Below are 16,230 nucleotides of genomic sequence, written 5' to 3' on the forward strand. Positions count from 1 at the left end.
CAGGCCCCTGGCTCTGTCAAATAGGTTTTTTGCGAGTGCGGATCATAGCTCTAGACCCTAGGCCTTAGGCCCTTTTAGATCATCTGATCACCTGAACTAGCAAAGCCATGTCCGTCGCCAGCGTTATTGTCATTCTGTCATTTTCCTAGCCGGCGATTGGCTTGATCTTCGGTTTCAAAGAACTGAGTTGGGTTCCTTATGTATCTATATGAATCAAACATAACGATCACACACTTGCAGATTCCCGGCCCAGCTTCTCCAGATTCAGTATACTCCACTTTTTTCGGAGAAGTGCTATACTTTTTGAAGCTGTTGCTCGTGTCCACGGGAGTCTTGTGGGTAGGTAATTGCTTGGATTTGCGAATAATTGAGTTTGCAATGACTTCTTAACGTAAGTAGGTGCTCGCTGGCAAAATAACCAGGGTTTGGCGAGCGCCTCGAGAGAAAAGGTAGCTTATTTCAGTCGAATTGTGTTGATTTATGGTCACTGAAGTAGAATTCAAATATGTTAAGCGAATAAGCTTAGATTTATCCTTGGGAAAGAGCCGAAGTGTGGTAACTTTTCAATTTCAGTGCTTACTGAAAGAAACCCCGAGATCAATAAAGATTTAGGCTCCGGATACATATGAAACTTTTAATGAGATTCACATTATTTGAAAGAACTTCTATTTGCTGGAAGTTCGTGTTGTGAAATCGGTATATTCTGAAAATTGAGTCACTTTTTCTTTCAGCTTAATATAATTTTATAGATAGATTTTGAGCCACCTGGCGATAAGCAAAAACAACGGAAAAGTTTAGCTTTAGTTCCACCGGCTTTTTGTTTTTGCTGTTCTTATCTTCGACAAGTAAACGTAAAAACATCTCTAAAGCTCAAAAAGGCAATTATTTTCACTCTAAAGCTGTAGTTGAAAGCCTTTTGCAGAAGTTGAAATTCTTTCTGTGCTGTTCGCGCACACGTGGCGCCAAGAAATTTCTTACCACTCTATCTTGGCTCAACGGAATTCTTCAAAGAAAATTTTTCATGTTTTCTTTAAAACCCTAAAATTTCACCGGCGCAGCTGTCCTTATTCAACAAAGTTACAGTAATTCTTTTAAACTAGTCCGTTCAGTCTGTGCTTGTCGCGTATGATATTTACATTCAGCTGAAGTCACCTGTCAAACTCATGTCATTATATTTTCAATGCTTCGACGGGGTTATATTCCCTTTTACCAGAACAGCTTTGACATTTACCGTTTATGAAATTTGAGGAAACAGAAATTTTAGGAAACACAAAGTGGATTTTAAAGGAGGTATCAAAACAGCTCCAAGGCAGCAACTTGGGTAATCCTATGTTTTAATTGCGAGTTTTCCAAGCTTTCCGAGTTGCCAGGGTAACTAAAAGCCCTAAAGTTGCCGGAGCTGATTTTCGTGATTGTCTTATTTTGCCTATATTTATGGTATGGGGTTTAAACTTCAAGTGTTATATCACTGATAAAAGCCAGAAAAAGCGCACTGAGCGCTCTCTATTATCAACTTAGAATTCGTACAAAGGTGAGTCCAATTTTTCCAAGCATCGGAATTTGGGAAGAAAGATGAAACTATTCATAAAAATTGATAAAGATACTATAAATGAAGGCAGGTATCTGAACAATGCACTTCCTTATTATATCCATATCTTTATAAAAACAAAAGAGCGAGCATGGTGAAGCGGTCTGACCTGCGAGCCAGTAACACTCTTTCAGCGGTCATTTCTCCGAGGTTTTTTTCGCAGTGATGACTTTTATGGATACGGTTAAAATTTTGGCCATTTTATGAATAACAATTAATTTCTTTCCGTTACGGTTGCCTCAAAAAAATTTTTAAGCCTAACTTTTTAACGACTAACGAATAATGGTAAACCCCGTTGAGACCCTCAGGGAACAACATTTCGCCGGGGAGCGCTTTCCTTGTTTCCATTAGCTCTCTAGTTTGAAATGCTGTGGTGTGGGTGTGTTTGTAAGTGTGTAGAATATGGGCGGATAAAGGAAAAAATTGTTCAAAACATTCTTTGGGAAGGCTAGTTGAAGTGTGTGTCCCAGTTAAAACTATGACTCGGTACAATCTCCTTCTAAACAAACAAATTGCAGTCCACTTGCGAGGATAATTTCTCTGCTTAATTTTTATCTCATCGGAGTCCTCACCCTTGTCTATATTTTAAAGTAAAGTTAAATTCTTTACGTACGGTCTTCGTTTCTTTTTATGGCCCATGCTTACACCTAATTTACATGGTAATTGCAGATCACCTGTCCTTAGCTATAAACATGACAACTCCAGGAGAAGCAAGAGGGGGATACGAGAAGTACTTCACTGGCGGACTACACACTTTACATGCATCATCAACGAAGGAAGAAATTGAAGAATGTTATGATAAGTGGGCTGACGCTTATGACAGGGTAGGTATCTAGATGCGGTCGCAAGAGATTGCTGTGAGCGGTAGATTCTTTTACTTCATCAGCGTGGAAGCGGGCTCTCAGTAGCAAACAACGCCACGAACAGGTCTATGAGAAGTCTCATTATCTTTTCAGAAACCTCGCGCACTCACATTGCTCGTAGGGTCGCAGGCTCCAAACGCATGGCTTTTGCCGCTAGTGTCGTGGCGCCAGTGAAAGCCTAAGCTGCTTTGGCACAAGCGCTTTTTCAACCGTGGGAAATAATGAAGCCTTGAGCACACGAGCCAGCGAGAGAGTAAGGTCTGCTAGGGGTCTATAGGGCCGGTATTATTAGTACCAGACCGCCCCGGAAACCTCTCCTGGACTCGTCTCAACTCTTCCCGCGAGGGAAAAACGCGCGACCTGCTGCGTTGATAATGAGGACCTCCTCTCGGGCTCAGTTCGTAGGAAAGAAATTCTACCCCTTCCGCACCTCTACCGCGGAATATAAATTGCCTCTGGCAAGAGAGGACGCCGTGGGGGAAAACGTCGGTTTTTTTCTATTTTCTTATTGGTTTGTTTATTTGTTCGTTTGTTTGTTTCTTTTTTTGAAGATCTTACATTTAATAACGTACGAGTAACGCACTTACAGTTTATAGGTGATAAAATAGTAGATTGAAGTATTAATTCCAAAAGGAAAATAAAACTAAAGCTAAAACAACAACAGCCTTATGCGCCGCACTCCGAAGTTGCTTGCGGCTCTTCGAGGGTTCTGATTCTTCTCTAGTGCCACCAAGACTTTATACTTGTTATGTTTTCCATTTCAGGATCTTATGTCCGCGGGTTGCGTCAAACATGAACCAATGGTTAGAGTTTTCGACGAAGCAATTAAGATAGCCATGCCAAGCAAACCAAAATGCCAAGTCAGAATAATGGACATGGGATCCGGGACTGGACTTCTGGGAGTGGAGCTGAACAAAAGGGGCTACACAAACGTAGACGCCCTAGATGTCACTCAGAAAATGTTGGATGTATCTAGGGAGAAGGGCGTCTACACGAAATTTATATGTGCCCATCTAACGGAGGCGCGGACCCCTGGCATTGAGGATGGTGATTACAATGCCATAATTTCATCTGGAGTGGTTACAGCGGCTTACGGACATATTAGACCACCGGCCTTTTATGAGATGATGAGAGTAATTAGCGATGGTAAGTGTGGTGCTTTCCTTTCCTTTTAGTTCCTTTCTAAGCCATGCTGACTGTGCAAATCAAGTTTTTCTACCAAGAGAGTCTCAATGGAGGTCAACCGAGAACTGTCAGGACCTCCAGCCCTTAGGATTGGCTGTTTTTTTCGATACCTCTTAATAAACCGAGTTTGAGTTTTGCACTGTAACTTGCGGACCGAGTTATTCCTGCTTGGATTTATACAACAAAAACAACAACAACAAAAAAACGATGTTTACTGCCTGTGTCTTTATTTTTCCAATTAAATTTTATTTGTTTTATAAAGGAGGCGTTATCTATTTCAACGTTCGCACCAAGGAAATTCCTGACTTCCGACCGAGCATGAAAGGGCTAGAAGATAAGGGCCTGTGGACGCTTATCAAGGAAGAACAAGTACCACATTATAATATTGAAGATCCTGCTCTACCAAAAAGTACCACTGTATTTGCGTTTCAAGTTCACCACAAGGAGCGCCACGCTATTTAATGTTGTTGCAATTGGATACTAGATTTTTCGCAAGGAGGTAGTATACTCGGTACAATAAGACTGTATCGAATAATGAAAACGCGAATGTAAGGGATTTAAGGTCATCGGTTTAAAGTCTGTCAGTGAGTATACAGAGAAATTCTCAATTCACTGTCGAAACATTGCTTTGGTTTTGCTTTACTAAGTTTGTGAGATTTAATTGGCTCTTTGAGGTGTTTTCCTTTCTTCTGATAGGACGTACTTTTGGTTTAGCATAATCGATCGAAAAGCGCTTAAGATCAAGCATGAACTGTCATTCTTGGTTTTCTCGCCGTTAGATCGTATTTAAAACTCATAGATGCACTGTAATAAATCGATCCTTGCTATTTATTTTATTCATTTATTTCATCATAGAAAGTAGAAGCTAAGACAAAATAAAGTATGCTTGCTTCAGAGTTGTATTAGATCTGTCCTGGTTCGATTGTGCTTCAAAATCTAATTCGGTTCCCAGAAATCAGTTTGCGTTTATGAGAGCATTCATTCGGTAAAGCTATTGCCTTCAACAAGACTTCAGCCACCGGTCGCTATGACGACACAATATAAGTGTATTGACATGCCACCATCTCATTGGACAAGAAGGATCGCCAAATGTTTGGGCTCAACGATTTAAGACTGTATCCCAAGATTAGCATCAGTTTTCATTTACATGTTGATCCACTGGTGACAAGAGATCGCAAAAAGAATCCTTTAATTTTCCCCACGTAAATCGTTCACAATCAACCTGCAACATAAATTCCGAGTTAGATATTTCGTTTTTTTACTCCTCTATCACTGTAGGAACACTCGACAATTTTAAGCAAAGTATGATCCGGATAATTCACAGGAAGCAGATAAATCGTGTTTGACAGCATCCCCTACGAAAATCCCCAAACAATTGCATTCGCTCCTGTTGAAATCCAATGCAATACTCCATTCATATGCCACCACAGTGGTCGATAAGTGAACTTTTCCACCTGCTGAGGCGCGGTGGAAAGTAAAGTTCCACCAACGTTAAGCCCACAATAACTACTCAATGCGGTTTCGTCTTGTGGAAAGGATCCTACCTAGCCTGCGAACTGGCCCTCATTAATGGCGCTGTAAGACGCGCGTATCTCGGTCCGCGTGAAGACTTAAGACGAGTCACCGAGAGGTTTTTCCGGGATCTGGTACTCATTACCAGTGCAGTACCCCTTGCAGACCTTCCGCTGGCTAACGTTGCTCAAGGGCTTATATTTTACCGCGGGCGCAGAGTCGCTCGTGCCGAAGTACCAAATAAGTGCCTACTCCCTAGCTAGGTTTCAACCAACGCATGACGTGATCGTTTGCATAAACGGTCAGTCTTCCAAGATCAAGTTGCGCAATAGTAAACCAGGGTAATTTACTGTTATCAACTAAGTTGATAACGTAAATTGGCCACCGTAAAGAGTTAAAAACTGACGTTTCGAGCGTTAGCCCTTCGTCAGATTCCTCTTAACACTTAAACCCCTTACGGTGATCAATTTACATCATCAACTCAGTTGATAATATAAAGTTACCCTATTATACTCTCCCACCGAGGCACCACCACAGTTTACTTAGCAACATAGCCTCTATTTTGCGCAATAGTAGTCGAATTTCGTATTTTCGGAAATTCTGGGCGAATTCTAGTAGAATTACAGTGGCGGCTCATGGTCAGTGGAGACGAGCGAAAAAGTGGACAAATTCAAAACGACACGTTTTCCTGAAAACCCCAACCACCGCGTTCACTTGACTTGTCATTTTTCTCGCATTTAACCTCGTCTACACTTTCAGCTTGGCATAGGCTGAGATGCCGTGTCTTAATGACTTACTGCGACTTTGTGAGATCTCACGTGTCTTGGATTTCTACAGAAGTATCGTAGCTTCTTGGATAACTGTTGAGGTGTTGAGTACAAATACTCTGCTGGCAAGGAAAAGAAGACAAATGATAAAAGTCACATAAAATTCGTATTTTGTCCCTCGGCTTTTCACGTAAAACTGGCCACCGTAAAGAGTTAAAAACTGACGTTTCGAGCGTTAGCCCTTCGTCAGATTCCTCTTAACACTTAAACCCCTTACGGTGATCAATTTACATCATCAACTCAGTTGATAATATAAAGTTACCCTATTATACTCTCCCACCGAGGCACCACCACAGTTTACTTAGCAACATAGCCTCTATTTTGCGCAGTAGTAGTCGAATTTCGTATTTTCGGAAATTCTGGGCGAATTCTAGTAGAATTACAGTGGCGGCTCATGGTCAGTGGAGACGAGCGAAAAAGTGGGCGCGTGAGAAATAGCAGGATTGCGATGACAAATTCAAAACGACACGTTTTCCTGAAAACCCCAACCACCGCGTTCACTTGACTTGTCATTTTTGATGATGATGAATAATAGCTTTAAAATTCTAACATATAATATTATTCTAGTTAAATGTGGATATACTTTCCAACAACGAGGTGCACGGAATAGATTAATAAACGGCGTATCTACTAACATGGAAATATTTCAGGATAAACCAACTTGTTTGGACAAAGTGGATAACAACCATATTGCACAGCCTCTAACCTAAAAAGAAAAATTATGATTTTAAAATAATCACCACTACATTTAACTTTGGTTAAAAAAAATATCTGTATGTAACAGTATTCATCTATCCTGTTCACGAATTACACTCAAAAACTTTTATTTCCCGTCCAGTTCAACAAAGGTTACCATTGTCTCGAACGGTAAGAAGGTCAACTAATGCCACGAAACCCAATTTCATACAGATTCTATCCGTTATAAATTTGCCCGCCTCTACTCCACCCATCTCTGACCATTCGGTATGGAAAACTTGAAACCTTGGAACGCAGATAGAGAGGAGTTTGGAAACAATAGTGTTCAGTATCAGCACGAACCATAACACTGAATGGTGGGCACAATGAAACCTAGAAAAAGCGGAGTCCAGATTACGTGGATACTGGCTCTAATCCCGAATTTTTCCTCGCATTTTTACGGTAAAATGGAACTGTATTCAGCGAACACAAATGCTAAAACGACACGGCAGCCACAATTGACTGCTTTAGTCGCATGAAACCCTATTTAAATTTTTTTCCCTAAGAGTGATGGGCATCTTATTTCTCCCAACAATATCACCCCTGAATCAAACGTTAAGGCCATGAGAATAAAGGTAATCATCGTGAACTCAAGAGGCTCTTGATTGTTGGACAACTTCTCCTCGTAAGTATCATAGGAAATCTGTAGAGATCAGTAAGGAGAACTTGCACACTGATAATAGGGAGTAAAGAGTTGTTTTACCTCTATAAAGGGGAGGGGAGGGACATAGAGCAAGCAAAGTAACACAGCAACTTGGAAAAAAGCACATGGTACTCCCTTTTCAAACTTCCCTGGAGCTTCTCCACATCACGTCAGTGAAAGCCCTGAATTGATTTGGGTTTAACCTTGCTTAAATTACGGTTAGTCTCAAGAAAACAACTACAACTACAACAACAACAACATATTCAATTCATAGAAACTTACATTGATACACCGAAAAATTCATGCTCTGCAGTGGACACTGCTACATCAGCAGCCTTCAGTATGGAGATATATACCTTGCGAGATTCCTGATAACCCCAGTGAAGGATATGATCATGGATTCGTCTACAAGCTTCCTCAAAAATACCTAGTGTGTTATGATAGGGATGGCATATAAATTACAAGTTCCAACAAAATGTTTATCCCTTTCTCAAGACAATTCTGAGTGTTTTACGAGTACCCATATAAGCTTTTAAATTTTTCAGATTTTGATCTCCTGTTCTGAGCCAGCATATTCATCAATAGCTCAAGCTAGGTGGGGCCTAGAATAAATAAAATCTCAAAGACAAGCTGTAGCACACAGCCTCAAGCCTGAAGTTTCTCAGTCTATGGAAAACACTGTTCAACCAATGACACACAGATGAATGGTTCCTCTTACCTTACCTTCTCACCCTCAAATTGTAGAGGTAATCAACTCACTAACAAGTCATGTCCACTTACAGGGTTTTCATTAGAAAATGTAATAGATGCATGATCTGAACTGATTAGTTGGCTGACTTGAATTACTCTAACGTAGCAACAGGCCCTTTCTGGTCCTGGAGGCCCAAGGACAAATTCAAACTTTGAGTTGTGATTTCTAGCATTCCGGGACACAGAGCATTCTGGGGGACCAGCATTCTGGGTAACTTTTTTTTGCAAAACATTGTTGTTAGAAAATGTTGAAAAATACTTATTTTCTGCTTTGAGTAGGTCTGGTCTGATAATGGGAAGGTTTTTGCCATCTACCACCTTCTCACAACGACTGAGTCATACATGTATGTTCACCCACTGATATGGATTGGGTGCAGTGTACTATAGTGACACAAATACCTGGAGCTTCAGAGAATGTTTCTCCCAATACAGAAACCTTGAAATCCAATCCTTGCTCAGCCAACTGATACAGGGCGTGAAAGAACAACTCAGGACCTTTGTCATGTTCCCTAATAACACCAATAAAAACAATAACAAAAACAAAGTAAATAAATCCAACTTGTACACTGGCCTTTATAGCTAGTGTTAAGTAGTGTGCTTAGTATAGCATTTTTTCAGTACAAGAAGGCAAAATAAATGTACAGTTATACTGGATTACAAGATTTGCTTTTTGACCTCTAGGCTCCTCTGTATATTATGATTTTGCTATGGCTACCCATTTCTTTGACAAAGCAGCCAAAAATAACACTGGCTAAAACTTTTTGGAACACCAAAAAAGAATCTGGTATGAACTGGTTTGTACAAATTTAACCAATCAGCTACCTTTTAACTAGTTAATATAGTTATCTAATTCAGATGTAAACTAAGATCCATAGAGACTCTAATACTTTAAGTAGTTTTGTTAATTAAATCTAGCTACCCAAAGTTTGGTATAGTAATACATGTAGGAACACCTAGAAAAAAACATCAATGCATACAGCCTATTTGTAGTTTCACTTGCAATGAGAACAAACCCATGACTTGGCAATTTTGGATCAGTGGTTTAGAATATAGCCACCACAGATATGTAGAGGACACAGTACCTCATGTTTGACTTTTTTTTCATGTTTTACTACGTACACATTGGTACTTCAAAAGTATTTCTGAGTACTGAACCACTGATTCAACATATTATCTGTCTATATCCCCACAAAATTTTGTAATTTGAAAATTCAGAGTACATGCAGATGAACACTCAATATTTCAGTAATTTTCTTCTATAAGCAATTACATGTACCAATGGCGCAATAGGTCACTGTGATGTAAGGCAAAACCCAAACATGAGAGCCTAAACAGAGGCAGTGAGAGGTCCTATAGGCAGCACTAAACTGCTACTAATGGGCTCTTGTTTAACCCTTCAAACCCAAAAGAGTGACTAAAATCTAATTTCTCCTACAATATCACCCCTGAATTACACATTAAGGTCATGAGAATGAAGGAAATAGTACCCAAAAAAAGAAGCTTTTGATCAGTAAACAAATTCTCCTTGTCAGCACCTTAGGAAATGTGTAAAGAACAGTATGGAGAATATGCATTATGATTTTAGGGTCTAAAAGGTTAAAACCTGAGTTTTAACATGCAGTAAAATTAATGTTATGACATTCTCTACCTTTAAGGAAAGACCAGGTAAAAATCAATTGACACAAACCATACCATCTATGAGCCCAAACAACATGCAAAGGTCTTGACACTGTTGAGTCCACTGGCTGATCAAGTTCTTCATCTTCTGCATCTAAAGTTTGTTCCAAAGGAATGCTGGTATGTCATCAAGTATCCATTTGTAGATTCAAGTAAGAGATACAGAGTATTTACATGGTGTGAATTAAATCTTTCATGCCAAGGCACAACTAAGAAGTAATTTGTCCCTATAATATCCAACACTGTCCAACAAAAGGTGATGATGTTGAAGACAAAATATCTCCTTGCTTAAAAGTACCTTGTCTAAATAGGGATTGGTAAAGAGAGCTGAAATGACAAGTAAGGTATTGTAGATATCAAGGACAATTAACCTTAACATAATGGAAGTAAAGGGGTTTAGAGTTAGTCATGTATATTGTAGTGGGAAAATATGACCTACATGTAATCCTTATGTTATTCACTACAACACAAATTTTCAGTTTTATGGGACAGTACATAGGAGGAGTTATTTCAAAGCTAAATGTACACTGAAGAATACACCATGATGTGTAGAATGCAAAAAAACTAAGAACTGTAAACAGCCACTTACAAGGTACCTCATTATCTATCCAAATCTCATGTTATTTCTCCAAGCAATATTTTTTATTTAACCCTTTACACCCTAACATCAGTATGCATATTCTCCATACTGTTCTCTACACATTTCCTAAGGTGCTGACAAGGAGAATTTGTTTAACAATCAAGAGCTACCTTAAGACCTTGATGTTTGATGTAAGGGTGATACTGTTGGGAGACATCGGATGTTTAAATCACTTATAGGGGTAAATAGCGGTAATAGGACTGAGTGGGGTCCAATATGGTCAGTAATCATACAAGTAATAAACAAAATCTAACTTCTGTGAAGCCTGAGTCTGATTCATCTGAATTGGACAAACCAAAGTCCTATTGGCAATAAATCATGACCCTCACAATTTCCAAAACAACAAAATACATTAAGGACAAACATCTCCAGTAGAGAGAGAATGTCTAGAGTAAAAAGTTCCACAGTTTTTTTAAGATAAGTGGCTGCTGCTGTGATTATTGTGATCAATTCTGTGATTGGTACATTGGACTGAAAGAACTTGATGTATGTAGTATGATTGGCTGCTTCAGCTGTCCTATTACAAGTGTCTGATTACAGCCAAATGTCTAATTACATTGTCCAATTACAACCTTACAGAATGATTAGTGAAAAAAAATTAAGTAGCTGATGCACCAATCACATTTTAGGAAATTGCAATGGTTAAGATTAATAGGTTAAAAGCTTCTCATATTGCTCACCTTTGTATTCTGCTGTACCCATTTCAGGTTCCATCAAAGGAAAGTGCACAACCCTGCATTTTGGTCTGATAATTTGGTCTAATTCCTTGGGTCGATTATCTGGCATTAGTTTCAGAAAGCTTTTGATAGATGATAAAAATGATTCCATGTTGAACTGTGAGTTAAATACCACTACATCAGCAACAAGACTGTCGGAGAAAAATCAAGAAATTAATTTAAACCTTAACATCCTACAACAGCATGCATGTTCTCCATACTATTATCCACTCAGTGGATAAGCAGACGTAAATTGGCCGCCACCAAGAGTTTTAAAGCTGACATTTTGAATGTTATAGCCTTTCATCCTTCACTCCGATGAAGGGTGAATCCTCAAAACGTCAGCTTTCATACTCTTTACAGTGGCCAATTTATGCTATCAACTTAGTTGATAATACTAAATTGTCCTGTTATAGTCTCTCACCAACACAGCACCACAGTTTCTTTAGAAACTTATCCTCTTTATACTCCATACTGTTCTCCATATATTTCTTAAAAGGTGAGATGAGAAGAATTTGTGTTACAATCAAGATCATGTTTATTTGGTGATAATTTCCTTTACTCTTATGACATTATTGTTTGATTCAGGAGTGATTTGTATTGGAAAATTAGATAGTAGTCACTCTTAGGAGTCAAACAGTCAACAGAATAAGTAAAAAACAAACAAACACAATTATGCAAACAGAAATAAAGATACATGTACAAGTAACAAAAAAAGTTAAAAAATTGATGACTTGCTAGAGAGAGCAAGTTAAAATAAGTAATAGCAATAATTATTATAATAGTAAAGCTAAAAATAATGACAACAACAACAAGAAGATGGAAAAAAACAAACACACAATGAATGTACACGTCTTGATGATAATAGACACCTTCATGCATTTCTACATATTGATTACCTCATTTGAAACAGTCCCAAAGGGGATGAAACAAACACTAATACAAACATTGAAAATTTACTACATTAAAATAATTATGGTTGCTTATGTACAGCAGTATCAAGATTACAACTTTCAGACAACATAACATTCTATTTTTCACATTACACACACATACTATACTCAATCCCCTTAAGTCCAGCCACAGTAAAACTGCCTTGATGTACATGCCCTAGAGTCTATTGGGAGTTCTTATCTTAGGCCAGAATCTAGAAGATGTACATCGCAGCACATAGGCTTCTACTGCTCATGTCTTCTGCTGTTACTGCATAAATAATATGAAATTTTAAATTCATTTAAGTTTCTATTAGTAATTGTTTTCATTGTTCTCACCATGACAAAATCTGATTATATCCATACTGAAAGTCTCTTTCCTGTTGCTTCCTGACTGGGTAAATCAGCTGATTCTCATGGAAGTAAAGAACTTTCTTTAACTGAGTAAGATCTGGTCTCAGTGCCATTAATTCTGCTAAATTCAAGACAGAGCTGGCAAACAACACCCTCAAGAAAAAACAAAATACAACAAAAATAAGAATAAAAAAGAAACAACTCAAAACTCTTTGGGCAATTTAAGGACAACGTACAGTATGCATTGTCAACTGTGGGAGTAATCCGGGGGGTTTTGGTAATTTTTTCCATAAGCAGCTGTGGATGGTATAATGGGCATCTGTGCTTGAGCATACTTGTCCATTACATCCAATCTGAATTGATTCATCTACAGTAGTTGACAAATCAACTCACTGGAAGTGCAATCATTGGTTTACATGCCGGAAGTCAAGGGGCATGAGCAATATGAGAAAATGAGTAGCATGAGAAAATGATAACATGAACCTTCCTCATTCTTAAACTGTGATAGAGCTGGAAGTCCATTGGCTGAAGGTTACAGACAAGACAGATGAATCTTCCTTGTTCTTAAGGCGTTAGAAGGGGGCAAGATATTTTGAGGAATGGACATTATTCACACAAGTGGATTTGAATTGCCTGCATTTAGGTCCATCCGTCTCACTGGATGTTGATTTGCAGAGGAACACATTTCACTCTAATGCATTAAATGAGGGTATTAAATTTTGACCAATCAATGCAATTTGCATGGGTTGACCCAACTCATCATTAGCTATGTTGATTCACAGAAGAACACAATAAACACTCATTCGTTAAATAGGGGTATGCAATGTTAACAAATCAACATGATACATACATAAATATATATATAGATATATATGTAGCAGCATGTCCCCATACATCAGTTAGTGACAGATTGGTTGTCTGTGCATGCAAGTTCAATTTTATGTGCTGAACAGTTGTAGAAGGCCTTATAGACGGTTTGTCCTGCATACGTTATTCAGCTCTGTCTCTACGCAAGTATAATTTTCGACATTCTTGACCAGCTGACGCTTCTTAAAAAAACACTAATATGGATCCCTGGAATTGTGTGGGTTTGTGCAGAAATCTCTCCAAATTCTTTAGTAAGACTTAAAACTTACTCACTTGTACGTGCTGTTGCAAGCAGCCGGTATATTCTGGTAAAAATAAAGTGCACTAGTTCTCATTCTCCAATGCCATTTCTTCGCAGGTAAAGAGTACAACTTGCAGCCTGGTACTTCTTTAATGAGCAAATCAACTAATTGTTTGTGTGATCCACCATAGAACGGCTCGATAAGGAGGACTATTCCCTGGTGGACATCACAGTTTTCTGTGTTATCATTGCCAGACAAATCCGACGGTTTACCATCGTATGACAACAGCTCCATCAGGCAAGCTATATGGAAGGTTCTAATTGTCAGGGGAGATCCACAGCTTAGGGAGCCATCAGGACGTTGCGGACGGAAAAGGCCATCACACTTCCCTTGTTTTTAACAATGACATGATTCAATGTCTGTTCTCTTTTCCTTTTCCAACTTCTCTACCAGCTAATGCTACTCACCCTCATCTTCATCGCCTCGTCCGCCATCTTGATTGTTTAGCATGTAAAACGCATGTCCAACTAGGGAGAAAATTTTAAAATTGCAGGCTCATGTTATTCTAGTTTCAAGATGGCGGCCCAGTCGAGCGAAAACGAATTAGAATTTCCATTCAATACCAGTCGAGAATTCGAACTGAGACTTGGAAGTAGTTTTCATTCTAAAGGAGGACCGAAAAAGGCCTTTCATACAATCAGATGTGAGCTCACTTATTTGTCACTTTCCATTCTTTTTCGTGAAACAAAACCTTTTTTTCTCATGCGCATTGGCGATTGATTACATTTTCAAGTTGTGAACGAACAGCTGAATTCAATGATTTTTTCCGTTAAAATATTCATTTACACTTTCCTATTTCGAAGTAATTTTTTTGTCTTTATTCCCTAAATATTCTGTGGAGTAATAGTGCGTCGAAAAATTCTTTAAAACCCTCGGTACAGCTGTAGTTCAACAGTAAGCTCAATAAACCGAAAATATTGTATTAAATAGTGAATGATCATGTCTTCCTTGCTGAAACTCATGAATTTTGGCCTTTTTATCCATTTCAAACTTTTTATCAATAAGTTATGTATAACCTAATTTATTCATTTGTGGTTCAGTTATGCATTTGACATTTTACCACAGATGACTTCAAACCAGCCTCAGTAGACACCTCGAGACCGGCAGAGCTTGTTGTAGGTGACAAAAATGAGGTCAAAGTCACTGTTCCTAATGTACAGGTACTATATGAATTCATCTAAATGCTTAAAACTTATTGGCTGCTGTCAAATCCCTTTAGTAGCCATCTTTCAAAAGTAATATCCCTGGAAAAGTTGTATTTTTCACTAAGAAAATAGGAGTAACAGGGTAACCAAACAACCTCTTTGATTTCGTAAGTACCAACTCTGAAGGAAAAAGTTGAATAACACAGCTAGCTCTAACTGTGAAATATTTTTTATTCTTATTAAAAATAGTGCATTTTTTTTTGTTTGATTTTCTTGATTTTAAATGGCCCATGTATGTTTTAAGTTAAAAAAAGATATAGCTATGCTTCAAAAGTGAAAAAAAAAACATTTAAATCGGACAAGAGTCTGAAGACCTTTGGAAGTTTATGGTCAATATTATACCTGTAGATTTTTGTTATACTAAGTTCAATTTTTTAAAACTGTTGAAACATTATTGACAAGTGTATTTGAATTACTTATTTGTGTCATCTTACTCAAGGTCTTTTTTTATATTGATATTCTTACATTATTTTATAGGATTCTGGTAACACTGTTTATCGTGGTTCCAAAAGAAGTTGTACGAAGGAATTTTTTTTGGTGGTAGATAAAGAAAAAAAGGTATAAACCTACGGTAATTACATTGTCGTAATAGTAATGATGTCTATGTAGCAGTTCGTCAATGTTTTGTTGGTGGTGTTGGTGGACTCTGAGTCGAGGTTCTTGTTGGAGACCTGGCAAGGTCAATGTGTTGTGTTTTATGGGCTGAAGACACTTTACTCTCCTCATGCCTCTCTTCAATAGAGTAGAAAATGATGCTAGCGAACGGTCAGGGAAAGATGACCAAATGCCTGGGGAGTAGTAAATACTTGCTGGATCATCAGGATCACTTGGCTTGAGAACAGACTTTACCTTATGCCTGCCTACCTTGTTTTCAATAGTCAATGTTTTAATGAGCAAAATTTTTGATGCAATCTCTATTAAGTGGTAGTTCTATAGAATGATGTAGCTCCTGTATCAATTTCTTTCAGACATTTACACTGGAGAGAATTGAGTCTACTGTTCCTCAGCTCAAGAAAGTTAGGTGAGCTTAAAGCTTTAAACGGTCAATAGTTGATAGCGAGGGGGAGGGAGGGGTCATTTTTACTAGTTACCAGTCTTGGCAGGAAGATGACATGGTGGCCGCCTTGAACATACGATGTACTCTTTTGACTTTAGTCAACAAAGGATGTAAGTGTATCTCGTCTCTTGAATCGTAAAACGTCAGTCGCTTCTACAAGGAAATAATCTGCACTGAAGAGAAGTATGGTTAACTATGGCAACTTTTTCACACTATGGTGATATTCGTGTTTTGTTCCACAAGTAGGTATCCCCACAAGCTTGGAGTTTTTTGGAAAAGAAGAAAGGTGAAATACAGTACAAGGGAGGAACAAGCAAGGAAATAATCTGCACTGAACAGAAGTATGGTTAACTATGGCAACTTTTTCACATTATGCT

General features: G+C 38.4%; 3 protein-coding genes across 5 annotated transcripts; 2 read left to right on the plus strand and 1 right to left on the minus strand.

Annotated features, from left to right (window-relative positions):
* The first annotated feature begins 222 nt into the window (after positions 1-222).
* Positions 223-4,532, plus strand: LOC131785966 (methyltransferase-like protein 27). Its single transcript, XM_066173235.1, has 4 exons — positions 223-339; positions 2,258-2,412; positions 3,216-3,597; positions 3,899-4,532. Exons 2-4 carry the CDS (start codon positions 2,281-2,283, stop codon positions 4,096-4,098), a joined length of 714 nt encoding a protein of 237 aa, XP_066029332.1. The 5' UTR covers positions 223-339; positions 2,258-2,280; the 3' UTR covers positions 4,099-4,532.
* On the minus strand, positions 4,527-14,025 carry LOC131785965 (tRNA-queuosine alpha-mannosyltransferase). 3 transcript variants are annotated; one of them, XM_066173233.1, is made up of 10 exons: positions 13,999-14,021; positions 13,563-13,920; positions 12,408-12,575; positions 11,101-11,288; positions 9,796-9,874; positions 8,503-8,612; positions 7,636-7,780; positions 6,611-6,681; positions 5,946-6,037; positions 4,527-4,858 (listed from the first exon to the last, which is right to left on the minus strand). In XM_066173233.1, exons 2-10 carry the CDS (start codon positions 13,823-13,825, stop codon positions 4,769-4,771), a joined length of 1,206 nt encoding a protein of 401 aa, XP_066029330.1. In that variant the 5' UTR covers positions 13,826-13,920; positions 13,999-14,021; the 3' UTR covers positions 4,527-4,768. The 3 variants fall into 3 exon arrangements, 2 of the variants coding, with proteins under 2 accessions (XP_066029330.1, XP_066029331.1); XR_010718947.1 differs by having other exon boundaries at positions 4,811-4,858; positions 5,946-6,034; positions 13,563-14,025; XM_066173234.1 differs by lacking the exon at positions 9,796-9,874 and having other exon boundaries at positions 7,710-7,780; positions 13,563-14,025.
* Positions 14,026-14,107: 82 nt separating this feature from the next.
* LOC131785962 (ell-associated factor Eaf) lies at positions 14,108-16,229 on the plus strand. Its single transcript, XM_066173706.1, has 5 exons — positions 14,108-14,234; positions 14,657-14,751; positions 15,274-15,354; positions 15,765-15,817; positions 16,097-16,229. Exons 1-5 carry the CDS (start codon positions 14,108-14,110, stop codon positions 16,176-16,178), a joined length of 438 nt encoding a protein of 145 aa, XP_066029803.1. The 3' UTR covers positions 16,179-16,229.
* Position 16,230: the final 1 nt, after the last annotated feature.

The sequence above is a fragment of the Pocillopora verrucosa genome, chromosome 10 (assembly GCF_036669915.1).
Source record: "Pocillopora verrucosa isolate sample1 chromosome 10, ASM3666991v2, whole genome shotgun sequence".
Taxonomy (NCBI): Eukaryota; Metazoa; Cnidaria; class Anthozoa; order Scleractinia; family Pocilloporidae; genus Pocillopora; species Pocillopora verrucosa.